At 40.2% G+C, this 26,706-nt stretch overlaps 1 protein-coding gene across 7 annotated transcripts in view; it reads left to right on the top strand.

Moving 5' to 3' along the window:
* Positions 1-26,706, top strand: part of LOC135109055 (sodium- and chloride-dependent glycine transporter 1-like) — a 158,076-nt gene that overhangs the window by 119,527 nt on the left and 11,843 nt on the right. For 5 of the 7 annotated variants that reach the window (XM_064020059.1, XM_064020063.1, XM_064020062.1 and 2 more), the window contains 2 exons: positions 14,127-14,368; positions 16,484-16,658. The exons of 1 other annotated variant lie outside the window; for it this stretch is intronic. In XM_064020059.1, the coding sequence (XP_063876129.1) occupies positions 14,127-14,368; positions 16,484-16,658 (417 nt within the window). Of the gene's footprint in view, positions 1-14,126; positions 14,369-16,483; positions 16,659-26,706 lie in introns of those variants that run through there. One more of the 7 variants, XM_064020065.1, reaches the window with a different exon arrangement.

Here is a 26,706-nt window from a genome sequence, read left to right as displayed (position 1 = left end):
TCATTAATGGAGAGAACTGAACCCAAGGAAGCTTCAAATACATGCAAAGCTTGATCTATAACCACAACGTGATTTATCACATCTAAACTATGTAAGGCATTATCAAGCACAGTTGTTAAATCATTTGAATACTGTAATAACTCATTGAGATTAGTTTCTAATTTAACTATTTTATTGTGATGTAGGTTCAGGACCTTCTTATTAGTAGCTGCAACCGTTATTAGTTGATCATAATGTTTCCTTAAATCCTGTACATCCTCGTCCAAGGCGGTGCCAAAAAGATATTGAGACAGTTGTCCCAACCCATTTATGAGTCCTCTTTTGGTACGAGCGTGCACTGGATGAAGGTTGTAGTCATGCTGAGATTGGTTCAATTTCCCGTGTAAGAATTCTACCCTTGCTTTTAAAGCTTTGATTATGGTTTGTGAGAAAACTTGTGTCTGGCTATGCGTTTCATCAGCAAGTAAGGATTCCAGTTCCTGTAAGGAGTTATCCAAAGTTTCTGAGACAGCGTCGAGGTCCGAAGTTACGGAAAATAAGGTAGAAAAAGGATATCGAACCAGAAGAACATCTTCTATTAAGGTTACTTCCCCAAGATGTGTGGTGAGAGCCCCCGGTTTGACATGCAACGCAGTGGACGCTTGTAGCACTTGCAGCATGCTCAAGAAGGTAACCAGGAGGCCCAGTGCCATCTGTAAGTAATGCAGGCAATTAGCTGCGTGAGCGAAGGTTATACCTATGCGTCTTTATAGTATTAGTAGAATTAAGGTTTGTAACCTGATCAGTAGTACTCTCTGTTGATGACTGGAGCTGAGCGTTAGTCTTCACAAGCCGATCACTATGTACTATCTCAGCAGTGTTAAGAAGAGGGTCATGCACCTCAAATTTGTTACCATGTAACTGGCGGACAACCGAGCATGGACCACTAAATTTAGGGGAGAGTTTGGAGGTCCTGTCCGGATAACGAACTTTAACTGTGTCTCCAACCTGTATCGTGACAGGGGTCGCACGCTTGTGTTGTCTAGCCATCATTTCTGCCCTAGAAGCTTGTAGCCTACTTCGGACTTTAGCATGAATGTCCTTGAAAACATGCATATGTTGTTTAACATAGTCATCTACGTTGTATACTGGAGTTTGTGGACTTGCCAACAAATCATAAGGAAGATTTTTATCTTCACCATATAATATATAATGTGGGGATTTCCCAGTACTTTCACACATTGAACTGTTAATGCAGGCACCAACGTGTGGTAACCAGTCCTCCCAGTCATCATGGAGACTGTTTACAACTGGACGAAGAACCTCCAGGATTTTCCTGTTTGCTCTTTCTACTAGTCCGTTTGAAGAAGGATGGTAAGCCACAGTGTAGGTGTGTTTAATGTTGTACTGTGTACATATACCTTGTAGGATTTCATTGCGAAATTCAGATCCATTATCACTTAACAACACTCGTGGTGCTGAGTATGGACAAAACAACTTAGTTACTAGCGCATGCGCTACATATTTAGCAGATTTTTCCTTTAAAGGTGAGAGAACCACGAACCTTGAAAAATGGTCTACACACACAAGTAGATACTGCGAGCCATTTTGACTTTTGGGTAATTGAAGAAGATCAATGGAGACAATGTCCCAAGGTCGCTCAGGTAGTGGATATTCCAGTATTGGGGCTGGTCCTTTTACCGCACCCTTGTGCTTTGCACATGATATACACCTGGCAACATAATCTTCTATGTCAGTGCGCATGGTAGGCCAATAATAGCTTTTACGCGCTGCTTGTAGAGTTCGCTCTCTTCCTGGATGTCCTGCACTTGGCATGTCGTGCACTAAGATAAGTATGATATGGACTAAACTCTCAGGAATGATGTGTTGTTTACTAGACTCTCCCATTTGGGGATTATGTCGACACAGAACATTGTCTGGTGACATGAAAAATTGAGAGAATGGTATATGTAGACGTGGAAGATTATCTTCTTCGCCTGACTCCAGAGCATGTATGACCTTAGACCATATTTCATGCTCTCGCTGTGCTTTACTTAATTCCTTCAAGGTGAAGTTATTTACAGGGATCGAGTCACTGACAGCTCCCACAGGCACATTTCGTGAAAGTGCGTCGGCTACTACATTAGCACGACCTGGCAAGTACTTGACTACTGGAGCAAATTCCTGCATGGTACAGTACCATCTTGCCACTCGTCCAGTTAAATTTTTCCCTTTGAAAAGTTCAATTACGGGTGCATGATCCATGTAGACTGTAATTGGATATCCAAGGATAATGTCCTTAAAATGTTTTAAAGCCCAAACTACAGCAAGTGTTTCTTGATGAGTGACAGAGTAATTAGACTCTGCTGGGTTAAGCACACGACTTGCATATGCTATTACATAGTTTTTGCCTCTGGCATCTGTCTGCATCAGTACTGCTCCCAGTCCTAGAGAAGAAGCATCCGTGCAAATAATGAACGGCTCTGAATGCTCTGGGAAAGCAAGTACAGGTGCATTTGTTAATAGTGATTTTAATTCATTGAAACTTTGTTCATGAGCAGCCTCCCAATGGAAAGCAACATCCTTTTTAAGGAGTTTAGTAAGTGGGGATGCAATTGCCGCAAAATTCTTGATGAAAGGACGGTAATATCCCGCAAGACCTAGGAAAGATCTGACATTCTCCACCGATTTAGGTTGAGGAAACTTCTGTACAGCTATGACCTTTTCATCCACCGTGTGGATTCCTTCACCATCGACTACATGGCCAAGGAATTTTATTTTGGCTTTTAGAAATTCACATTTAGAAAGCTTTGCTTTAAGTCCAGCTTCTTCAAGCTTCTGGAGGACTAATTTTAAACTCTCCAGATGGGATTCTTGATCCTTACTAGCGATCCAGGTATGCAAACACGGTTTTGCCAAGTAAACCCGTGAAAATACTGTTAATCATTCTCTGGAATGTTAAAGGAGCGGATTTTAATCCAAAAGGCATGCGTAACCATTCGTAATGGCCACTAGGCGTACTGAACGCCGTTATTTCCCGTGAAGTGGGGGCTAAGGGAACCTACCAGTATCCTGACAACAGGTCTAAACTAGTGAAAATTTTGTTTCCACGACCTAAGGACATTAGAAGGTCGCTCAGGACAGGTAAAGGATAATGATCATCCACTGTGACATCATTAACCCACCGGAAGTCGATTACCGGCCTGAAAGATTTATCTTTCTTGGGAACCAAAAAGATTGGTGAATTCCAAGGAGAGCACGATTCTTGAATCACTCCCTTGTCAATCATGTCATGAATCATGTCATCTACAGTCGTCCTCTGACTATGAGGAAGACGATAAGCTGGTATATATACTGGCTTAGTGTTTGGTTTTAACCTAATGTGGTGTTCCGCTCGATCGGTCACACCTAAGGATTCTCCAGGTAGTGCCAGGACATTGCGATACTTCCCCAATAAGTCCAAGAGCGCGGGCCTCATTTCGGGGTAGTCCACAACATTGACAAACGAACATAGGGTTGGCGCCTGCCCCAGCTCGGTGTCAACAGCAGACTGACTCACCGAAGAGACGCAGGCTCCAGGCAGAATACTGGGTTCTGGTACCACTTTCTTGTCATAAACCAGGCACTTTCCAAGGAAAAGACCTTGTTTGATCCTTACAGAACTTCCAGTAGTGTTCACTACCAAAGCATCAGTGACATGACCCTTTCTAATTGTGGAAAGAGTCGATTCAACAGCCAATCGCCTAACATTACCTATACCTTCAAGACAGATGTCACTGCCTACAGGAGCTTCTGGAACACGAATTGTAATCCGTTTTGCCACACGAGCAGGAATGCCATAACTGGCATTGACAATTGCTTTTGCTTCCCTCCATGCTTCTGTTATATCCTTATCTCTCGTAGGAGACCGGACAGATGGAATCGTTTGAGGCTCCCCATTGGATCTTTGTCCCTTCCGTGATAAAGAACCGTTTCTGGGTTGCCTGGAAACCAAAGGTGCAGGATGTTTCATCCCTTCCAGATGTCGTCCGCAGTACATGACTGTATTTTGCTTTGGATAGATTACTATCTGGTGAGACTTCATGGCTCTTAGCCCTAATAAGCCGTCAGAAGGAAGTTTAAAGTTACTGACTACATAGAAATCAGTTTGAATAAGCTGAGTATGCTTAGATAGACTTATTGGTAAGGAAATTTTTCCTAAGATTTTCAGGGCTGACCCTGTGACACCAGAAAGATTCAAGTCACTTGGACGGAGTATCCATTTACCACTGCGTGAATTCCGTTTCAGAATCTTGTAAGATTCTTCAGAGATCACGTTTACTGTGGCTCCAGTGTCTACAGCCAAAGATAAGCGATGCTTACCTACCCTAGTTGGTAATGCCATTATGTTTGTTTGGTTGTTGGCAGCATTTATGGTTGAATGCACTGACATGTCAGAAGAATCTGCTGCCTCAGCGTCTTGCGCATTTAGATGTTTTAGTCGGGTTTGTTTACTACTGTGCGCTGGTCTTCCCCCGACTGCCTTGTACTGTTCAGGTTAGCTCTGGCCTGTTTTTCAATTCTCATATTGATTATATCTTTACATTGCTCTGATGAGTGTTTACACTGGCCATGTATGAGGCAGTATTGGGTAGCGACGTCCCTATAGGATCTTGTCCTACCAGTTTTCACGTGGGGCGATGCACCTGGTTTTGGTCTAACAGAGAGATTACCCCCTTTTGTTTTGTTCTCCAAGTCGGATTTATTTGCTGCCAATTTCTGGTCCTTTTGTTTCTTATAACATCTTTTTTCAACATGACCTATTTTATGGCAGTACGAACAGACATTTCCAGGCCTCGCCATGGCTGCCGCACAAGGTTGAGATTGGTCGTCATCCATGAGTGGAGCAACCAATGAGGTTTGAGTTTCCGGAGAGGCACCAGATAGCCCTCTTTTCTCCCGAATCAGGACTGCAAGGTCAGCTACTGTGTCTCACGGTTTAAAGCGAAAATGACTTGCGGTTTTCTTCACTTCCCCATTCACCAATGATATGTAAAAGATGAATTCCAGAAGTCTTCTGAAATCTGTTTCTGTCATACTGTTTCCTTGGAACCAGTTGTTAAGTCGTAAGACATCCATGAAGTCCGTTACGAACTGATGTGTAGGAATTAAAGCTTTCATTTCGTGAAGAGAGTTAATTTCAGCTGCAAATCTAAGACCCACCTTGGAGGCTAGTACCATGAGGTCAGTTTGACTCTTACCCCCAAAAATGTTCAAGAAATTTTTCTTGAAATTTGCATAACTAGTCCCTATTTCAAGCGGACTAAAAGCGCTGGTATTCATCATGTGTGCTGCTTCTCCAGCCAATTTAGATCTGACGAAAGAGATCTTGTCTTCATCGGTGATAGTATTTGCTCTTGTCATAACATCCTCACACAAACGGATGAAATCATGAGCCCTTTCTTGCGGGTTTTCTCCGCGAAATGCTGATATTGTTTCAGGAATAGGAAGTACCTTAAGTGTAGTAGATGCATGCAAGGCATGAGGAGAGCCAGTAGAGGCTGAAGCAGAAGCATTAGGATTAGCCATGGTTGCTGCTGATAATGATGGGTATTTATTCCCTGATCTTGTAATCAACACGTTTCCGTCCTCATGAGGCATGGTATTTTCCACTGTAGTGGCTTTTAGTTCCGTTGATAGTGCTTCTGATGATCTAGTGTCACTATTATCCGCTTGGAAATGACACTCCAGTTCATAGATTTCAGCTAACTTCTCAGCTTTAGCCATAAATGTAGTATTATTACTATCTTAATTAGGTATTAATTACACACTTAAATTACGTTTCCATCGTCCAAAGGCGTTTCCACTCTTAAAGGATGAATGGTTAGTATTTTGAGAAGTGTGAAAATTTTAACAGAATTGAAGGGTTAGGGACAGAAATGGAATTATCCTAGTTATCCCTGAACACTTAAAAGAAAACGAGAGCGAGCGCTCCGTCCAGCAAAAAAAGAAAACGGTGTTTAAGAGGCAAACTAAATTATTTTAATTTCCACATAAATAACATCACTGAAATAGGTGAGTTATACATGAACCCTAACAGTGTTGCGTTACCACAAGTGTTTTATTTAATATTGGTGTGGTGTACCACTAAGTGTCTGTACTCACGACTGTAGCCGGAGAAATTCACACTTAAAAAAAAAAAAATATATATATATATATATATATATATATATATATATATATATATATATATATATATATATATATATATATATATATATATATATATATATATATATCTTCTTCTTAGGAAGACTCCTTCCGTCTTGGGAAGCTCCTCTTAGGATAGTAGTGTTCTTGTAGAATCCTGCAGGATTCCTGCAGGTGGAAGATGTGTTGGTCTGCGCCGAGAATGTCTGCGCCGATGATGTCTTCGCCGAGAATCTACGACAAATAATTAGACCGAGGGGAAACCAAAGAATTGTTAGGTTTCTCCTCGAGTCTTTTAAGTCTCCTCCTTTAATAACAAGGAGAAGTGAGTCTTGGGAGTGGCAGGCTGGGTGAGTAAGGCGAGACCGTTAGGTGCGTCGCTCTTGGCTTGGTGCGAGTGTTTTGGTGTGTCAGCGTAAGTTCTGTAAACGACGCCGGCTCGCTCCTCTGCTCTCCTCACTACCCTGCCACTGGTTGCCGTTTTCTCCGTTCACTGTGTCCGTTCACCACTTCACTTTCAACCACTGTTTATTGTTATTGCTCTTGGCACTGGAGTTAGTTATTCGTATCTCATTAAGCTGCCACCAAATGTTCCTGTGTGGTTTTGAATTATCAATTACCACTGGACACTGTTCATTAGTTTCTTACCTTTATATAATAGGTAAAGTCACTCTTGGTGAGTTTCTGTGGTTTTCAGGTGAATGTCAAAGGTGAACGTATAAAAATAGGTATATTTAGATATATGTACAGAGTTCTGGAGAAGGGTGTGGCGCGTACGGGACAACGGATGTCCTCTGCGTGGTACAGCGTTACACCCTGGCAAGAGACTGCCGAAGCCGGCACAAGGGACGCTTAGCGCCTTCAAAAAGTGCTGACATTAGAAATAGGGGCGGGTTGACCGCACTCACAGTACATGAATATATTCATAATTATTACTCTCTAATTACATAAATAAGGCAAGGGAAAAGCTACTTATAGCTAAGAGTAATACATGCCAAAATACATTAGGGAGAGATTAACTATGGAGAATACTTAGATATTGTAATGTAGGTGCTACCGATTACTTATCGATGGCAATAAAAGGAGTATGGAAAGTTCCATGGTGTGTGTGTGACGTAGGGTGGCGTGATCATATCCGCCCCACCCTTATGCGCCAACAACCCACTATTTACACTTATGCATATATGTATACATGCACTTATATTGCTAATCAGGCAAGACATTATAAATACAATACATATTATTATTAATTATGTGACACCGTTACACTTCCGTTACTTTGGCTTTTCCCTTTACTAAATAATTTCTCACTTTTTCCTTCTTTGTCACACCAAGCATCCACATTAACATTCTCATCTCAGTAGCCTCCACTCTATCTTTCTGTGATTTCTTTATTAGCCACGAATCGGAAGCATGTTACTACTGGCCTCACCACCGACCTGAAAACTTTACCTTTGACTATGGCGCTAATTTTGAAGTCACAGAACACTACAGTTATTCTCTGCCAATGTTTCCAGCCAGACTGGATTCGTTGGTTAACCTTTACATCCAGGTTGCCGTCCGCCGAATATCTGAACTCTTTGACACACTTTAACTTTCTATCCAGCATCCATAGTTCATTCATCCGTTGTCCATTAAAGCAAAGATACTCATTCTTCTCCCTGCTAACCCTTAAACTTCTTTTCTCCACTGCACTTCTCCAGCATTCCAGCTTTCTCTCTACGCCATCCCTACTTTCATCCACCAAAACAATGTCATCCGTAAACAGCATGGTCCCCGATGCCTCCTTAATATTTTCAACAATTTCATCCATGAGGAGGCTGAACAGGCTCAGAAAAGACCCCTGATGGAGACCAACTCTCACTGATAATTATTCCTCCGTTGTTCCCACACTATTCCTCACCTCGTCCTTGAATTTTCGTACATGTCCTGGATCACTCTTACATACTTTTCTGTTGCTCCTTTCCTTCTCGTACTCTTCTAAACTTCCTGTAGCAACCTATCTTATGTAAGTTCATTTGTTCTTCATGGACATTGTATTTCTCAGGCAAACGTCAGTTAGGAATTCACCAAGGAATCGCCAAGCGGATGTCAGAATTGAGAGATCCGCTGATGCGGATGTCTATGTACATATTTAGAAGCAATTCTAACCAACGAATTGGTGACAGCTACGTCGAGCAGGCAGGCGGACTCGCTGCCTCCTCGCCAAGCTAGAACAAAAGCTATTCGCCTTTTGTGGTGTTTTCGTCACTTTTATTTATTTAAATAACTAATATATTAACCTTAATATAATTTTACAATTTATATTCAAGTCACGACACAAACCAATAACGCAATGATATTGTGCGTGATACAAGTGGGAATTTTCACATTTAATTCAGTATTACAAATATATACTTTCACATAGTTACATGATATAAACATAATCACTATGTAATTTTTTTCCCTCCTTCTGCGCTTCCCAAGTCTTGACACACAAGGTTGTGTAAATATGAATGGAAATGAATGAAAGGTGTAATTTTAGAAGATAATTAAGTAAACATGCATTAATTAATTTTCTTCAACTTTGCAAGCTCTGTAGTCTGTAATGTATAAAATGTACCTGCCGCATACTCTATGTGTGGTGCAGATGCGGATGCAGATGATAAAAACTATGCGAATGTTCCGAGGATGCGGATGGTGACATCCGATACAGCTCTGCTACCCTGCTGGGACCAGATATGGTGGGTGTTGGCTCGCCACCCCTCTAGTTAGCTGAATATACAGTTGCCAGCGCACCCGAGAAGGGTTCTGTCTCTCAAAGACGTTTCTTGCCAAGGCAGGAGAGGACAACAAGGAAGTAGAGGGTCGGGCAGAGTTATCAGTGAGTAACAATATCCTGAATAGCTGAAGAAGAGATAAGGACAGAGGTTTGATCCTCCGATTTGTTATGCCATCCGTAGTCAGGGAGACATGAATGCAGATAGCACGTGGAGACCAGGTGTTTGGGCGATTTGGAGTCAGGATGACTAGGAAGCGCTTGTAACGGTTTTTGGTGTTCGGGTGTAGTCACGTTTGTTGAATGTTGCCTCGTTGGTCAGGCGGGAGAGCCTGATTATCTCTTGTCTGGGGCCCTCTCCTCCCTGTTATGGCCGGTTTTGCTTTTTCCTGGCATGGGGATAATGAAAGATATTGTTAGACCGATTTCTCATTTCTGTGACACTTGTGAGTATTGTGGCTGACATTGGTGTCACGGCGCGATTTCGGGTGGCAGAGTTAAGTAAGGCTGCCGGCGAGTTCTTGCTTGTCGCTCGGGAGGCATCCGCAGTGTTGTTGGGGCCTTCTTGTGGCCAAGTTGTTCGTAAGTGTCAGGTGCTGGGTCCGAATAGCAGAGTATGTGACATAAGAACATAAGAACATAAGAAATAAGGGAAGCTGCAAGAAGCCACCAGGCTTACACGTGGCAGTCCCTGTATCCACCTATTTCCACCTATCATCCCCACCCATAAACTTGTCTAATCTTCTCTTAAAGCTCCCTAATGTCTTAGCACTAACAACATGATTACTGAATTCGTTCCACTCATCTACCACTCTATTTGAGAACCAATTTCTTCCTAGCTCTTTCCTAAACCTAAATTTTTCAAGCTTGAACCCGTTATTTTCTTGTTCTACCCTGATTGCTGATCCTAAGAATTTTGCTTACATCCCCCTTGTTATAACCCTTATACCACTTGAAGACTTCTATCAGGTCCCCTCTTAACCTACGTCTCTCTAAAGAATGTAAATTTAACAGCTTCAATCTCGCCTCGTAAGGAATACTCCTCATCCCCTGTATCCTTTTAGTCATTCTCCTCTGTACTGATTCTAATAGACCTATAGCTTTCCTGTAATGTAGGGACCAGAACTGCATAGCGTAGTCTAGATGAGTTCTGACCAGCGCCAAGTATAACTTTAATATTACTTCCGGCCTTCTACTTTTAACATTCCTAAAAATTAATCCTAGTACCCTATTTGCCCTGTTTCTGGCCTCTATGCATTGTTTTCCTAGACGGAGTTCAGAGCTAACTATAACTCCTAAATCTTTCTCGTACCCTGTACCTACCAGAGTTTGGTTGTTTAATGTGTACCTATTGTGTGGAAAATAAGAACATAAGAACTACGCTAAATACTTTGCATTTATTGATATTAAATTGAATTTGCCATCTTTCCGTCCATTCATTCATCATATCTAAATCTGCCTGCAAGGCGATGGCATCCGATTCTGATCTAATTAATCTACCTATCTTTGTGTCATCCGCGAATTTACTAACATCACTACTAATTCCACTATCCAGGTCATTGATATATACGAGTATTAGAAATAACAATGACCCTGATACTGATCCCTGTGGCACCCCACTAATTGCATGACCCCACTCGGATTTCGACCCGTTTATTATAACTCTTTGTCGCCTGTCGCTAAGCCATGACCCTATCCAGCCTTCCCATCTATCCCGTGTGCCCTAACCTTTCTCAAGAGCCTTTGATGGGGTACCTTGTCAAATGCTTTACTAAAGTCCAGATATAAGATATCATAACTATCACCATTATCTACTGCCTTGTACACTTTACTGTAAAAACTTAACAAGTATGTCAGGCAAGACTTCCCCTTCGTGAAGCCATGCTGTGACTGATTTATCAAGTTATGTTTGTCTAAATGTTCCCTAATGTTCCTCGCTATTATTGACTCTAATATTTTACCTACAACTGAAGTAAAGCTGACAGGTCTATAATTAGACACTAAAGTTTTATCACCTTTCTTAAAGGTGGGTACTACATTAGCCTGCCTCCACATTACTGGTACCTCACCTGACTCAAGGGATTTCCTAAAAACAGAAACTAACGGCTCACTAATAACCTCTGCATTCCTTAAGTGCTCTGGGATATATTTCATCTGGTCCTGTTGTCTTGAACTTTTTTAGCCTATCTATCTGTTTCACTATCTCCCTAGTTATAGAAATATCTGTCAGCTTCTCATTCTCATCTGCTCTAAACATCTGTTCACTATCTGGCATATCCTGCACGTTTTTTTTTTTTTTTCTGGGTGAAAACAGTTAAAAATATTCATTCAGAATTTTACTTATCTCCTCCCCAGAACTAACCAGCTCCCCATCTTCTGCCTTTAATGGACCTATAGTATCCTTATTCTTCGTCCTGTACGAGTATATCTGATAAAATCCCTTGGGGCCCGTCTTCGCCTGGCTGGCTACCTTCAATTCATAATTGCCCTTAGCTTTCCTCGTTAACTTCCTCACTGTTCTAATTCATTATATTGTGACCTTAAAACTTCTTCACCTGCCCTTAATCTCTTATATAGGCGCTTGGGTGTTTGTCCTTCTCGAGAAGACAAGGAATTGGGTCTCATGAGAGTTGACTGCACGTGAGACCAGTTGCTGGGACCCATTGAGTTAGCCCAGTTGCACTTTGGCCAGGCTTAATTTAGAACCGGAGACTGTCGTTTTGGGATGACCAAGTGCGGGAGTTTCTGCTCCGTGTGCGGGGTGTGTTGCTTGCTGGAAAGGGGCTGCCGTCAGCTCGTTGTGGGGATTTCTGTGTCATCGAATGGTCGGCGGGAGCAATTGAGTGCAACAGTGGTATCGTTGTGCCAGACATGGAGACAAGCTTTGCTGTGTCACACCAGGGAAGTACTGTTTTGTTTAAGTAAGAGCGTGTAGGTGGAGTCTCTTAATTTCACAGAGGGAGTGGCATTTTTAATTTATTAATTTTTTGCGTGTGACACGGAGACTGAGAAGCCGGGAGCGGGCAAGGATGAGTGAAGGTGCGGGCAGTGACGGCCCGGCGGAAGAAGCAGGGTGTCCTCCCGTGAGAAACAGTGGAAGGGCTAGACAGTTAGTTCCGCTTTGTGGCCCACAATTGAGTTTAATTCAACAAGGATGTGTTATCTGGCGGTGCCGTAACAATGCACTAAGATGTTACGGCATCTAGTGGGCTCGTCGAGTGTGCTGAGGGCGCAGTGTTGTCGCTGCTTGGTAACTTGTGTTTTTGTTTGCGTTGATGTGAGAAGGCACAGAAAGACTTGGTTTTGCAACAGAGAGAACAGGGAAGTTGAAAGTAGACCGAGTAGTAGTGAAGGTAGAGGCAAGATTAAGAGGTGAAGGAGAGTGAAAAAAAAAAAAAACAGGAGTCACAAGAAGAGTTGGCTAGTTCACCAGGATGGTCAGCGGAGGGAGAGGAAAGCCAAAGCTGTTGGTGAACATTGAGGTCTCCAAGAAGAGAGATCTCCGATAAAGGGAAGAGAATGAGAATGTGCTCCACTTTGTAAGTTAAGTAGCCAAAGAATTTCTAATAGTCAGAGGAATTAGGTATACAGCACAGATAAATTTAGTTTGAAAATGACTCCGTAGTCGTAGCCAGATGGTGGAAAACTCGGAAGATTCCTAATATCAAGGATACTCCGTTTATCCAAGTATAGAGTCCTTGCTAACATTACCATTAGTGGCTTTCCCACAAAATGTGGCACAACATGCTAGAGTGGGTGTTGTGGAATTTTTCCTATGACAAGGGCATGTAGATATATTATATAGGGTGACATGGTACCTACAGCTTTGGTTACTAAAGGTACTTACACTCAGTTCTATGAAACTTAAATATAATGCATAAACTTATTATTTCTGTAGCCAAATCTTGAATAGTGTAAGTAACAAAAAAAAAAATTAAAATAAAAAAATAATAATAATAAAAAAAAAAAAGTAAATAAATAAATAGATAAATAAATTAATATAAATAAATAAATAAAAATTGCTCAAACGGTGTGCGTAATGGTAAATTTATGCGAGCGAGAGTAATGTTACCCTCTGGCTCCTGGAGGCGCCACCGTCGCGGGAAGAGCAAAATTTTAACATTGAGTGGACCGTCCTCCTAGTATACAGAATCCTTGTAAAAACTTATGCCTTGCTAAGCGCATCATGCCTCATAAGTAATAAATAATAATAATGATTAGGGAGCAGAAAAAATCCTAATGATAATGACCCTGCTGTTTGATGGATACATTGTCCTTATACCACAATTATCACTAAGGAATTCGGGAATATGTAGAAAGTGTATTTTATTAATGATCTTAGTGATACTAATGATGCCAGGGGATTCATTAAGGCGCTTCCGCTGGAGGGAGGGTATAGCTCTCTACGTCCCTCTATTTTAACTTGATGTCTGGACCCAGATATCAGCTCTGAGGGATAGCGCGATACGGAGTGGAAGGGAACTCCAACCCATCACCTTAGTCCATTACCGAAGCACATCACTATCTTGTTTTTCATCATACGATATTTTCAGTGACTTCCTCGTCGCTATGAACAGTAGTGTGTGCTTCATTTCGAGAGCACTGTGCTAGATTACATAGTTTTGCTGCTCCTTATAGTTGTTGTGCCCGCAATGCCAAGTGTGGGGTCCTCACTAATGTGGACGTCACATACTTGTATTGGGACGCTGGCCGGTCAATTGATAATAATGATAATATAATAATAATAATAATAATAATAATAATAATAATAATTATTATTATTATTATTATTATTATTATTATTATTATTATTATTATTATTACTACTACTACTACTACTACTACTACTACTACTACTACTACTACTACTACTACTACTACTGGTATTATTAGAATCAGTGTTATTATTAGTATGAATTTCATTATGGTGAAGATAACATAGAGGCAAAGATAATGGCTCCAGGAATAAATTTCTTTAAAGTCTCTCTCTCTCTCTCTCTCTCTCTCTCTCTCTCTCTCTCTCTCTCTCTCTCTCTCTCTTTCTCTCTCTCTCTCTCCCTTTCTCATATATATATATATATATATATATATATATATATATATATATATATATATATATATATATATATATATATATATATATATATATATATATATATATATATATATATATATATATATACTGTTTCCATTCCGTCAGCTCATCACGGCGATCTCCTTCACTGACATCGTCCCAGCCTCCTGGGAAGGCTACGTGTTCCCGGACGCCATACAGCTGCTCGGCTGGTTGGTGTGCTGCTGCCCTCTCGTCTGCGTTATCGGCGGCGCCGTTTATGTAATGATAGCTAACAAGGGAATGTTCCTGACTCTCTTCAAGATCACGCCTGAGTTTTGTCCAGCAAGTCAGAGAGGGAAGCAAGAGGAGATGAACGCAAAGTTTCGGTATTTCTCTCACAATGAGGCTTTCACGATGGAGACTAAAACGCCATGAAGTCTGTATGTGTGTGTGTGTGTGTGTGTGTGTGTGTGTGTGTGTGTGTGTGTGTGTGTGTGTGTGTGTGTGTGTGTGTGTGTGAAACTATAGTAATAAGATAATAATTTACGTTGTATTTAGTAAGCAGCTCTATAGCTGGAAATATGCTAAAAGGGAGACGTAATATAACTTAGTGATAATAATAATAATAATAATAATAATAATAATAATAATAATAATAATAATAATAATAATAATAATAAAATAATAATAAAAATAATAATAATAATAATAATAATAATAATAATAATAATAATAATAATAATAACAATAATAATAATAATAATAATAATAATAACTGATTTTTTTTATGTAGGAGGGAGACCGGCTAAGGACAAAAAAAAAAAAAAAAAAAAAAAAAAAAACTGAGATGCCAGTCCCCGGATAGGGTTCGAGGCAGTGGTAAAAAATTGAAGGATAAGTGTCTTGAAACCTCCCTCTTGAAAGAGTTCAAGTCATAGGAAGGTGGAAATATAGTAGCAAGCAAGGAGTTCATGAGTTTACCAGAGAAAGGGATGAATGATTCAGAAGAGTGGTTATCTCTTGCATTAAGGAGGTGGACAGAATAGGGGTGGAAGAAAGAGGAAAGTCTTGTGCTGCAACGTAGGAAGGCATGCAGTTACCAACATCAGAAGAACAGTTAGCAAGAGAATAGCGGTAGAAGATAGCAAGAGATACAACACTGCAGCGATGAGAAAGAGGCTGAAGACAGTCATTTAGAGGAGAGGAGTTGATGAGATGAAAAGCTTTTGATTCCACCCTGTCTAAAAGAGCGATATGAGTGGAACACCCCAGACATAATAAGCATACTCCATACATGGACAGATAAGGGCCTTCTACAGGGTTAGCAGCTGGGGGAGTGAGAAAAACTGGCGGAGACGTCTCAGAACGCCTAGCTTCACAGAAGCTGTTTTAGCTACATATGAAATGTGAAGTTTCCAGTTTAGATTATAAGAAAAGAACAGACCAAGGATGTTAAGTATAGAAGAGAGGGCCAGTTGAGTGTCACTGAAGAACAGGGAATATTTGTCTGGAAGGTTGTGTCGAGTTGATAGATGGAGGAATTGAGTTTTTGAGGCACTGAACAATACCAATTTTTCTCTCCCCGAAATCAGAAATTTTAGATCAGAATTTTTAGATCAGAGATCAGAAGTCAGGGGTTTTGTGGCTTCCCTGCGTGAACTGTTTACTTCCTGAAGGGTTGGACGTCTATGATAAGACGTGGAAAATTGCAGTGGTATCATCAGCGTAGGAATGGATAGGGCAAGAAGTTTGGTTTAGAAGATCATTGATGAATAATAGAAAGAGAGTGGGTGACAAGACAGAACCCTGAGGAACACCACTTATAATATATTTAGGAGAAGAACAATGATTGTCTTCCACAGCAGCAATAGAACGGTCAGAAAGGAAACTTGAGATGAAGTTACAGAGAGAAGGATAGAAGCCATAGGAGGGTAGTTTGGAAATCAAACCTTTATGCCAGACTCTATCAAAAGCTTTTGATATGTCCACGGCAACAGCAAGTTTCACCAAAATCTGTAAAAGAGACCAAGAGCAATGTAACGGTGTCACATAATTAATAATAATATGTATTGTATTTATAATGCCTTGCCTAATTAGCAATATAAGTGTATGTGTACATATATGCATAAGTGTAGATAGTGGGTGTTGGCGGATAAGGGTGGGGCGGATATGATCATGTCACCCTACGTCACACACACACACACACACACACACACACACACACACCATGGAACTTTCCATAGTTCTTTATTGCCATCGATAACTAATCGGTAGCACCTTCATTATAGTATCTAAGTATTCTCCATAGTTAATCTCTTCCTAATGTATTTTGACATGTATTAATTCTTAGCTATAAGTAGCTTTTCCCTTGCCTTATTTATGTAATTAGAGAGTTATAATTATGAATATATTCATGTACTGTGAGTGCGGTTAACCTACCCATATTTCTACTGCCAGCACTTTTTGAAGGCGCTAAGCGTCCCTTTTTCTGGCTCCGGCAGTCTCTTGCCAAGGTGTAACGCTGTACCACGCAGAGGACATCCGTTGTTCCGTACGCGCCACACCCTTCTCCAGAACTCTGTACATATATGTAAATATACATATTTTTATACGTTCACCTTTGACGTTCACCTGAAAACCACAAAAAACTCACCACGAGTGATCTACTACATAAAGGTAAGAAACTAATGAACAATGTCCAGAGGTAATTGATCATTCAAAACCACATTGGAACACCAAGACTCAGTAAGGAAAGCCGGATCACCAGTAAAGCGGTCTTGGCGTAACCCATACTGGCGATTAGGTAGAAGGTTGTGAAGTGAACACTATGTTTAAGAATCAATGAGCAAGCACAAAAGGTGCAGTTTCGGAGAACAATAGGAGGGACCCCATCAGGTCAATAAGCCTTCCAAGGATTTAGGCCAGCGAGGACATGGAAAAGATCATTGCGAAGAATTTTAATAGGTAGCATGAAGTAGTCAGAGGGTGGAGGAGAGGGAGAAGAAATAAATCCTGAATTGTCCAAGGTAGAGTTTTTAGCAAAGGTTTGAGCGAAGAGTTCAGCTTTAGAGATAAATTTGATAGCAGTGGTGCCATCTGGTTGAAATAAAGGAAGGAAAGAAGAAGCAAAGTTATTGGAGATGTTTTTGGCTAGATCCCAGAAGTTATGAGGGGAGTTAGATCTTGAAAGATTTTGACACTTTCTATTAATGAAGGAGTTTTTGGCTAGTTGGAGAATAGACTTGGCATGGTTCTGGGCAGAAATATGAAGTGCATGAGATTCTGGTGATGGAAGGCTCAAGTGCCTTTTGTGGCCCACCTTTATCATGTATAACACAAGAACAGGTCGTGTTAACCAATATTTGGAAGGTTAGGTCGAGAAAAAGAGTGAGAATGTACGTCTCCATGCCAGTCACTATCATCTCTGTTATACGCTCGGCACACAAGGACGGGTCTCTTTAACGGAAAAAGTAGTCATTCCAAGGAAAATCAGCAAAATACTTCCTCAGGTCTCCCCAACTAACAGAGGCAAAACCCCAGGGGCACCTCCACTTATGGGGATCCTGAGGATGGATAATATACAGATATGACAATATATAGATATGAGATTGTGATCAGAGGAGCTCAATGGAGAAGAGAAGGTAACAACATAAGCAGATGGATTAGAGGTTAGGGAAAGTTCAAGAATGTTGGGCGTATCTCCAAGACGAGCAGGAATACGAGTAGGGTGTTGCATCAGTTGCTCTAGGTCGTGGATGATAGCAGAGTTGAAGGATAGTTCACCAGGATCGTCAGTGAAGGGAGAGGAAGGCCAAAGCTGACGGTGAACATTAAAGTCCACAAGAATGGAAATCTCCGATAAAGGGAAGAGAGTCAAAGTGCTTCATTTTGTAAGTTAAGTAGTCAAAGAATTTCTTATAGTGAGAGGAATTAGGTGAGAGGTATACAGCACAGATAAATTTAGTTTGAGAGTGATTCTGTAGTCGTAGCCAGAAGGTGGAAAACTCGGAAGAGTCAAGAACGTGGACAAGATGCAAGGATAAATCATTGCGCACATAAACGTAACGTCCATATTTGGATTGAAAATGAGGGTAGAGAAAGTAGGAGGGAACAGAAAAGGGGCTACTTTCAGTTGCCTCAGACGCCTGTGTTTCAGTGAGGAAAAGAACATGAGGTTTGGTAGAGGAGAGGTAGTGTTTTACAGACTGAAAATTAGATCTAATTAGTGTTGTTGTTATTATTATTATCATTATTATTATTATTATTATTATTATTATTATTATTATTATTGTTATTATTATCATATTATTATTATTATCATCATCATCGCCATTATTATTACTATCATTATAGAAAATAACAATAACAATTTTGGGGAAAAGACTGCCCCAATTAAAAATTTTAGAGAGATCAGAAGTCTGGCATTATGTGGCTTCCCTGCGTGAGCTGATCTATGGAAAGACGTGGAAATGCAGGGTGGTATCATCAGTGTAGTTGTGGGTAGGACAAGGGGTTAAGTTGAGAAGATCATTGATTAATAATAGGAAGAGTGGGTAACAGGACAGAACCCTGAGGAATACCACCGTTATTAGACCTAAGAGAACGGTGACCGTCTATCACAGCACCAATAGAACTGTCAGAAAGGAAACTTGAGATGAAATTACAGAGAGAAGAATAGAAGCCATAAGAGGGTAGTTAGAAATCAAAGCTCCGTCCCAGACTATCAAAAGCTTTTGATATGTCTAAGGTAACAGCGAATGCTTCACCAATATCCCAAAGACTCAGTATGGGTTGATTGATTGGTTTAATTTCTGGCGCTAAACATTGCGGTCAAAAGGAGCCGATACAAAACTTTCAAAGCAATAAAGACTACAGGCTAGAATATTGATATTCAAAGCAAAATTCCAGTATAATAAAAAAAAAAATATTAGAAATCATTACAACTATGAATATAGAAAAGGAAATAGGATGAATCAGTAAAAATCTCAATGCTAAAAATGCAGAGGATTAGTATTTTAATGTACTTACTAACTTAAAGGTAGAGGTTACTGATCCCCCTGACCCAGAACAATGCGTCTGGCATTGTTCATTTAGTACCTAAAGTACTGATCCCACTGACCTAGATACCTGGAGTTGTTCGTTGTGCCCAAGACACTGATTCCATTGACCCAGGCCCCAAGACACTGCGTTGTTCGTTATGTGTCTTCCTCACTTGCTTTCAAGTTCTTCCAGTGGAAGGATAAAGTTCTCCCAAATACTATATCATTGGTAAAATAATTAAAAGAAAAAAATATTTAAAAAGGAAGCTATAATTTGTTTAAAAGAGCATCCTTTTCCACAAATATAAGGACCTCATGTCCTGGGGAGAGATCCAGGGAGAGACCCGTCTCTCCAAGTACCAACGACATTTGGAAATTCTCATCCACATCGCGACAACGGAAAAGGTATCGCTCCTTCATCCCCATCACACTGGCACACTCTACCAGAAAGTGCCACACTGTAAAAGGGGAATCAAGTAGTCATCACAAAATGATTAGGTTTCCTGGGATATGAGGTAACCATGAGTGAAACACGTGTTACTAGTACGGGCCAGTGTAGTCTCTGAGTGGCGCTCCTGCACATAGACATACGTCCATGGAAGGAAAATAATAGAAGTTATCTCCCTTACTTAGTTGCGGCAACCAAAGCCTCCCACTTGCCATGCTAAATAGCAAGAATTGACACCGTTATACTGGAGTATAAAATCATGAAATGGAATGGGAATGAAAGGAACAATCCGAATTACTGCCTTTTTAGCCTTGGCATTCCCCGAAACTCAAACATGTGCTGGAACCAGGCAAAACCCAACGTTGAATCCTCTACATGGTAAAAGATAAAAGCCACTGAAGAAATGATAAAACAAGAGGATGAAGGGAAGGACTAAAATTTTTCACAACAGAAAGAACACAACCAGAGGCGCGAAAAACTGCGAAAGATAAGACGGAAATGGTAAAAAATACTTCTTAAAGCTAGGATAATAGCAGAATAATGGCTGTAAAAACAGGAGCAACACCAGGGAGGCTACCTAGATGGAATGAAGGGAAGATAATATCATATCAGACTCTAGCTACATATTTTGTACCATCCATATATACAGGAATGGAGTCATAATGTGTGGAATAGTGTTCCAAGAGTAGTGCACAGGACTCAAAATCCGATAAAAGTTCTTATTAAGAACAATAGAACCGCAAACAAAAATGTGTGGAAACTGCCAGTAACCACCTCTAGGAAACCTGCAGGGACATACAGAAAGGGAAGGTAAATTTAATGCCACTATATCAGATGCAACCTTGAAAATGAAAGGTTTTAAAAAAATTAGGTGACATATATAGTTGAGAACGTGAATCGCGGGAGACTACCACATAAGAAACTGATTAAGGAAGACGTTGAATTCGATACCAACACCTCAACAATAAGGACTGGCAATGTAAGTCCAATGGAAGGACACCAGCATCCATCAGTAAGCTCTAAGGAGTGACATCATTTTCATATAAGCTGTCTTAATATAACGAAAGTGAGACACCAAAGTCACGGGACTGTCAAATATAAGTCCCAGGAATTAAGTTTCTTTCATACAAGAGATTCTTCTATCATAGAGGTATAGGTCTGGATCTGGGTTAACACCACAAAGCCGGCAAATGTGTATAGCCAGTCTTCGAGGCCAAGAAACGAAATCCCCAAATTGTAGCCCGCTGCGAATTCCTAATAATTGCCAATGGCATCCTCCCCACAGAAAAAGAGATTGACAAGTCATCATCATATAGGCTGCCACGTCTGGAACCACACCAACGACACTGTTTACTATCGCAGTGAAAAGTGTGGCACTAAGTGAACTTCCTTCCAGCATGCTATCTTCAAGTGGACTAGCCTCTTACAGAACGCTATCAATTCACGCCTGTAAAAAAAAAAAATAATAATATAAAATAAGTAAGTAAATAAATAAATAATAATAATAAAATATTAAAAAATAATTAAAAAAATAAAATAAAAACTGCTGTATAAAAATAGAGAGCCAGCCATGGAGACCAAATTCGAACAGACTAAGTAAAATGTTGTGACATAAAACTGTCATACGCTTATTCTAAATAAAAAAATAATACTGTAACATGGTGTTTGTTTGCAAAGCCAATGCAGCATCGGTCGTAGACCGCGTTTTCCGGAAACCATACTGAACAGGAGACAGGTAATTACATCCTTCTATGTACTATAATTATAAGCCTGACATTTGCCATCTATTCCAGCAACTTACAAATGCAAGAAGTTAAGGAAACTGGGCGCTAATTGGTGACCATCTGATGATCTTTTCCAGGTTTTTGTATGAGGATAATTACAGCAACACTACAAAAGGAAAAATCACTGACATTCAAAATAAAATTAGAATAGTCTAATAAAAAGGAATAAACACTATCCGACATATGGCATAAAAAACGCATATGGGATATCATCAAGGCTCGGTGACGAATCATTGCACTGTGATAGAGCCATCTTTAGCACCGAGATAAAAAAAAGGGGACATTATAAGATTCACCTCCATTGGAAGCAAAGTTTACTCCACGTGATTCCATATGGTGTGCCATAAGCGCATTGGAATCCTCCCTGGGAACACTCGCCACCATCTCACCAGCATGAGACAAATATAGGAGCGGTAGGAGGCGAAAACTCCTCAGAAATCTTGCGGATTCTGTTCCACTTTGTGTAAATGAGGTCTGAGCTGTAATCGAGAAAACAGTCTTTCCAAGACGTTCAGTATGCATTCTTTAAGACCCGACGAGCCTGAGCCAGAGTTAAGGGCCAGTTCACTAGGATGGTTAGTGAAGGGAGAGGAAAGCCAAAGCTGGTGGTGAACATTGAAGTCTCCAACAATGGAGATCTCCAAAAATGTTAAGAACTTTAGAAGTTAAGTGGTCAAAAAACTTTTTTATAGGCAGAGTTAAGCGAGAAGTATACAGCACAGTAAGATTAGTTTGAGAGTGACTTTGTAGTCATATCCAGATGATGGAGAAAGTTAAGTCTTTGCGCACTTAGGCACAACATCCAGCTTTGGATTGAAAATGAAGATAAAGTAGGAAGGAACAGAAAAGGGGCTACTGTCAGTTACCTCAAAGATCTTTGTTTCAGTGAGAAGATGAGGTTTAGTAGAGGAGAGGTGGTGTTCTACAGATTGAAAATTAAATGTAAGGTCATGAATGTTGCAGAAGTTAATAAAAAAGATACGTTGGATCGATACTAGAAGAGCAGTCCGACCTAGGGACATTTGCTGTCATCTCCCCCCCTCCCCTCCCCCAGACAGGGACTCTGAGGCTGGTGTACCAATTCAGAATTTTGAGTTAAGGGAGTGCGTGTAATTAGGTGCATGTGGTTTTGTGTGAAGGAAGAGAATCTTTAGAGGGCAGACTGTGACTGCACCTTTGAGTTGAGAGATGCAAAGGGAAACGTTGAATGAGGTCACAAGCTAGGTTTATGATAATTTCACAGCACACGTGATCCAGTGCTTCAGAAATCACGGCTCACTAAGAGTAATTATCGTTTCGGCAGGTGTCTACTGCCTCCTTCTGACTGTCTATGCTCATATGGGAACCAGTGTGTGTGTGTGTGTGTGTGTGTGTGTGTGTGTGTGTGTGTGTGTGTGTGTGTGTGTGTGTGTGTGTGTGTGTGTGTGTGTGTGTGTGTGTGTGTGTGTGTAAAGAGAAAATGCGAGGATGAGGCAGAAAGCAGTGGGATGCTGCCCATACCATAATAATTGTTCCACCACCTCTGGGTGCTGTTATGAAGGAGCGTGGGCCGCTTTCTCTTTGGTTAGGTGGATATTCGTATTGTCACGACTTTCCGCCCCTGGAAAACCTTGTATAAATATTTTGTTAATACTAAATTTGAGCATTTTGGAATGACAGTTTCAGCTTCCCCAATTCAACAGGACATGATTCGTCTATGTGCTTCAGGTTTATGGAAATATAGCTTGGTGGCAGGTCGGTGCTGCACCATGTACTGTCCAGAAATAGATATATTTCAAGCTCTCTTATACGTAGAGAGGTTTGTGCTATCACTATAATAGGATTAGCCTTATGGTGAGCTGTTGGAAGTCAAGAATGGCTAGGTATAGGATTTTTTTTTTTTTTTTTCATCTACCCAGCACTGTCTCAACAAAGTGAGAGGGTTGCATGCCGCTCAGCATAGTGCTGTCAGTGTGATTGTTGACAAATGAGTGAGTGTTGTGAAGTGGTCTTGGTAAACAATCAGCCGTTGATCCAAACTGTTAGTATATTACTACCTGGCACTGGCAAGCCTTAGTTACCTTTGAATAGGCAAACTTGAGTGTTCTTTACATTGTTTGTGACAAATCCTACCGAGGGTTTCGTTTTTCTTTACAGTTTATGCAAGGTAATTTGTTTTTTTACGTGTTTTCAAATTTACTTCTTGCACTGTTGTCTTCTCTTATGGCTTAGACTTGTTTGAGCTGCTTATATATATATATATATATATATATATATATATATATATATATATATATATATATATATATATATATATATATATATATATATATATATATTATTTTTATTATTATTATTATTATTATTATGAGCTGCACAAATTGTTAACAAAGAGAATAGTGGGAGGAAGAAGATTAGAAAGAGACAGAACAGGGAAAGGGAGACGACGACAGAAGATGCTTGAGGCGAGATAAGGACCTGCTAGTCTCTCATATATTTATGTCAATACTCCAAGCATAGTTACTCCCCTTCCATAATTAAATTTCCTTAATTCCTTTTGTTCCCTCATGTTGAGTCACACATATATAGCTGAAGAGTTCATTTTGCTTATAGAGTAATCATTATCCATTCAGCCTTTGTAGTCTACTCACAGTGATTTTTGAAAGATACCAGTCTCTGAGGTAAAGTTGGTATGAGTGAGAGCGAGGCGGGCGTCACCCCTTCCCCCCGTCCCTTCTTCGGTCTCACCTCTTTGTCCTTTGTCATGCAACTCATCCACGCTAGGGAGCAAGTAGTAGTAATACTGCCTTCTTTGTCCAGTTGTATAATTGCAAGGGGGCTGAGTGGACGTGGTAAGCGAAGAGGCCACTGACCAGACACTGACGCTGTTTGCCAGAAGACTGATGTCGCCGAGTAAAAATCGATAATCGATACTTCTGCATCAATAAATTTTTCTTGTGTCTTAATTATGGAGCTTGTCAGGAGTGTTGAATCGCAAACAACCTGAACACTCCTTGACAAGTGATAGGTTTCTCTTACTAGCTGATAATAGATCAACTATTTTTCCTGACATTCAATCCTAATGCTTCACGACCATGACTACTCAAGCTTCGACACCCATCCTATGACCAATCCAGCCAACTTAAGCTTCTACATTTAATGCTTTTCAGACATGTGGCAGCCGAATGAAAAGGGTCCTTTCCTTTGTATTGTCTACCGTAATTCTTCTAAACGCCTCTCCATAACAAATTGACTTGTTACAGACTTTGTATTCAACTTTTAATGAGGAATGAGGAAAGGTTATATTAAGGGGGATTAAAGTGGCAAGGAATCAGTCGACTTTCACTACCATAGGCAGGATAGAAAACTACGTATATCGAAAATGTTTTTCGTTCCATAGACCTGAAAAGGTCAGTACATTGTTTTTAGTTGTCCCTGCTGAATATCGTAACATGATGTTCTCTGCCAGTAACTGAATCTCTTACATCTGGTCACTTTTCTTACAGAAACGCCAAATAAGATTTTGCTGAACACTTTTACCAGTGGAGTTTAAACTGATAAAAGGGAATATTGTCAGTCATGTGAAAAGTGCCAACTCAAAGGGATGCATCCATCCTGTTCCTCACCTTCACACCTAAGGGAAGAATCTAGTCGGCGTTGTGGTCAAAGTTAAAGGAAGAGGTACTAGAGATCTTCGGCCTTGGACGTTTTTTGCTACATCACGTCCAGCAGGTATGTAAGACCGCCCACTGCCTCCCGTGTACAATGTCTTGGCTTGTGATTGGTTGTCTTGCAGTGTCGCTGTTTTCATGCTGAGCAAGGCAAAAAACATCTGGAAGAAGAAGAACACGGCTAATAAAAAGAAAAGAATAATAAAAAGAAAAAGAAGAAAACACAAATCATCACGGTCTGCCCTGACAAGCGCCTTGCCATCCTAGAAGCACTGTGCATCAAAAAAGATGAGCGGAGCTTCAACATCCAATCAGAGATCTTGGAAGCCTTGTCCAGCGTGAGAAGAGCGGCAGCCACGACACCACGCGCGGGAAGCCGAAGACGGTCTTAAATACCAGCTACTCATTCTCTCCCCAACCATTTAGAGTAGAGCATAACCACTGCATCCATTGAAGAAGAGTCATGGGCCCGAAATCGCGATTTACCAGAAATGACACACTATAAGGATGTCATCACATATCACATGAAAGAGAATAGGACAATGTTAAGGAATAAAGAGAAAGTCCTTAAGAAAATATATAATGCAGAACTTGCCATCATTTCCAACTAAACATGTTTGAAAGATAATCTTCTACAAATATACACTAATAAATAAAAAATAAATAAATAAATAAATATATATATATATATATATATATATATATATATATATATATATATATATATATATATATATATATATATATATATATATATATGTTCAATGCCCCAAAAATTCAATTCCTCCATCTATTTACTCGACACAACCTTCTAGATAAATATCCCTCTATTCTTCAATGACATTCAGTTGTCCCCCTCTTCTACATCGAACATCCTCGGTCTGTCCTTTACTAATAATCTAAACTAATAATCTTCCCTCCTTCCATGGCCTCGCTGCACAAGATTACCCCTATTTTCTCCACCTCTCCAGTGCAAGAGTTAACCAGTACTCCCAGTCATTTATCTCTTTCTCTAGTAAACTCTGAAAGTCCCTGCCTGCTTCTGTATTTCCTCCTTCCTATGACTTGAACTCTTTCAAGAGGGAGGTTTCAAGACACTTTAATTTTCGATGATTCTCTTGACATCTTTTTTTGGGACTGGCACCTCAGTCGGATTTCTTTTCCCCTTTTTTTTGTTTCACTTGGCCACTGACCCTCTTACATAATAAATAAATAAATAAATAAATAAATAAATATATATATATATATATATATATATATATATATATATATATATATATATATATATATATATATATATATATATATATATATATATAGGAGGTGCACCAGCCAAGGACAACAAAACGTAATAAAATAAAAAAAAGGCCCACTGGGGTGCCAGTTCAAGAATAGTATTGTTACGCATAGCAAGGTAAAGAACAGAGTATGATGAAGAGAGAGAAGAGACGCGTTGGGGGGCGCGCTGTATATTACCGTAAACTTTATATGAAAGAGAAATTGTCTTTCACAACTTAGTTTACCCCTCACCCCTTCCCTTCCTTCCAGAGACCTGTAGATCATACAGATCTTATAGAAGAAAAGTTGTTCTTTTCCAGAGTGGCTAGTTTTCACTTAGCCTAGAAGAAAAGTTGTTCTTTTCCAGAGTGGTTAGTTTTCACTTAGCCCTCCAAGTAGCCCCACAATAATTTTTGAAGTGTTTAGTTTAGAGAGAGAGAGAGAGAGAGAGAGAGAGAGAGAGAGAGAGAGAGAGAGAGAGAGAGAGAGAGAGAGAGAGAGAGAGAGAGAGAGAACAGACGTGGA

Source organism: Scylla paramamosain, chromosome 18 (genome assembly GCF_035594125.1).
Source record: "Scylla paramamosain isolate STU-SP2022 chromosome 18, ASM3559412v1, whole genome shotgun sequence".
Taxonomy (NCBI): Eukaryota; Metazoa; Arthropoda; class Malacostraca; order Decapoda; family Portunidae; genus Scylla; species Scylla paramamosain.
The sequence above is the reverse complement of the archived record's forward strand: the minus strand, read 5'-3'. Positions and strand labels throughout refer to the sequence as shown.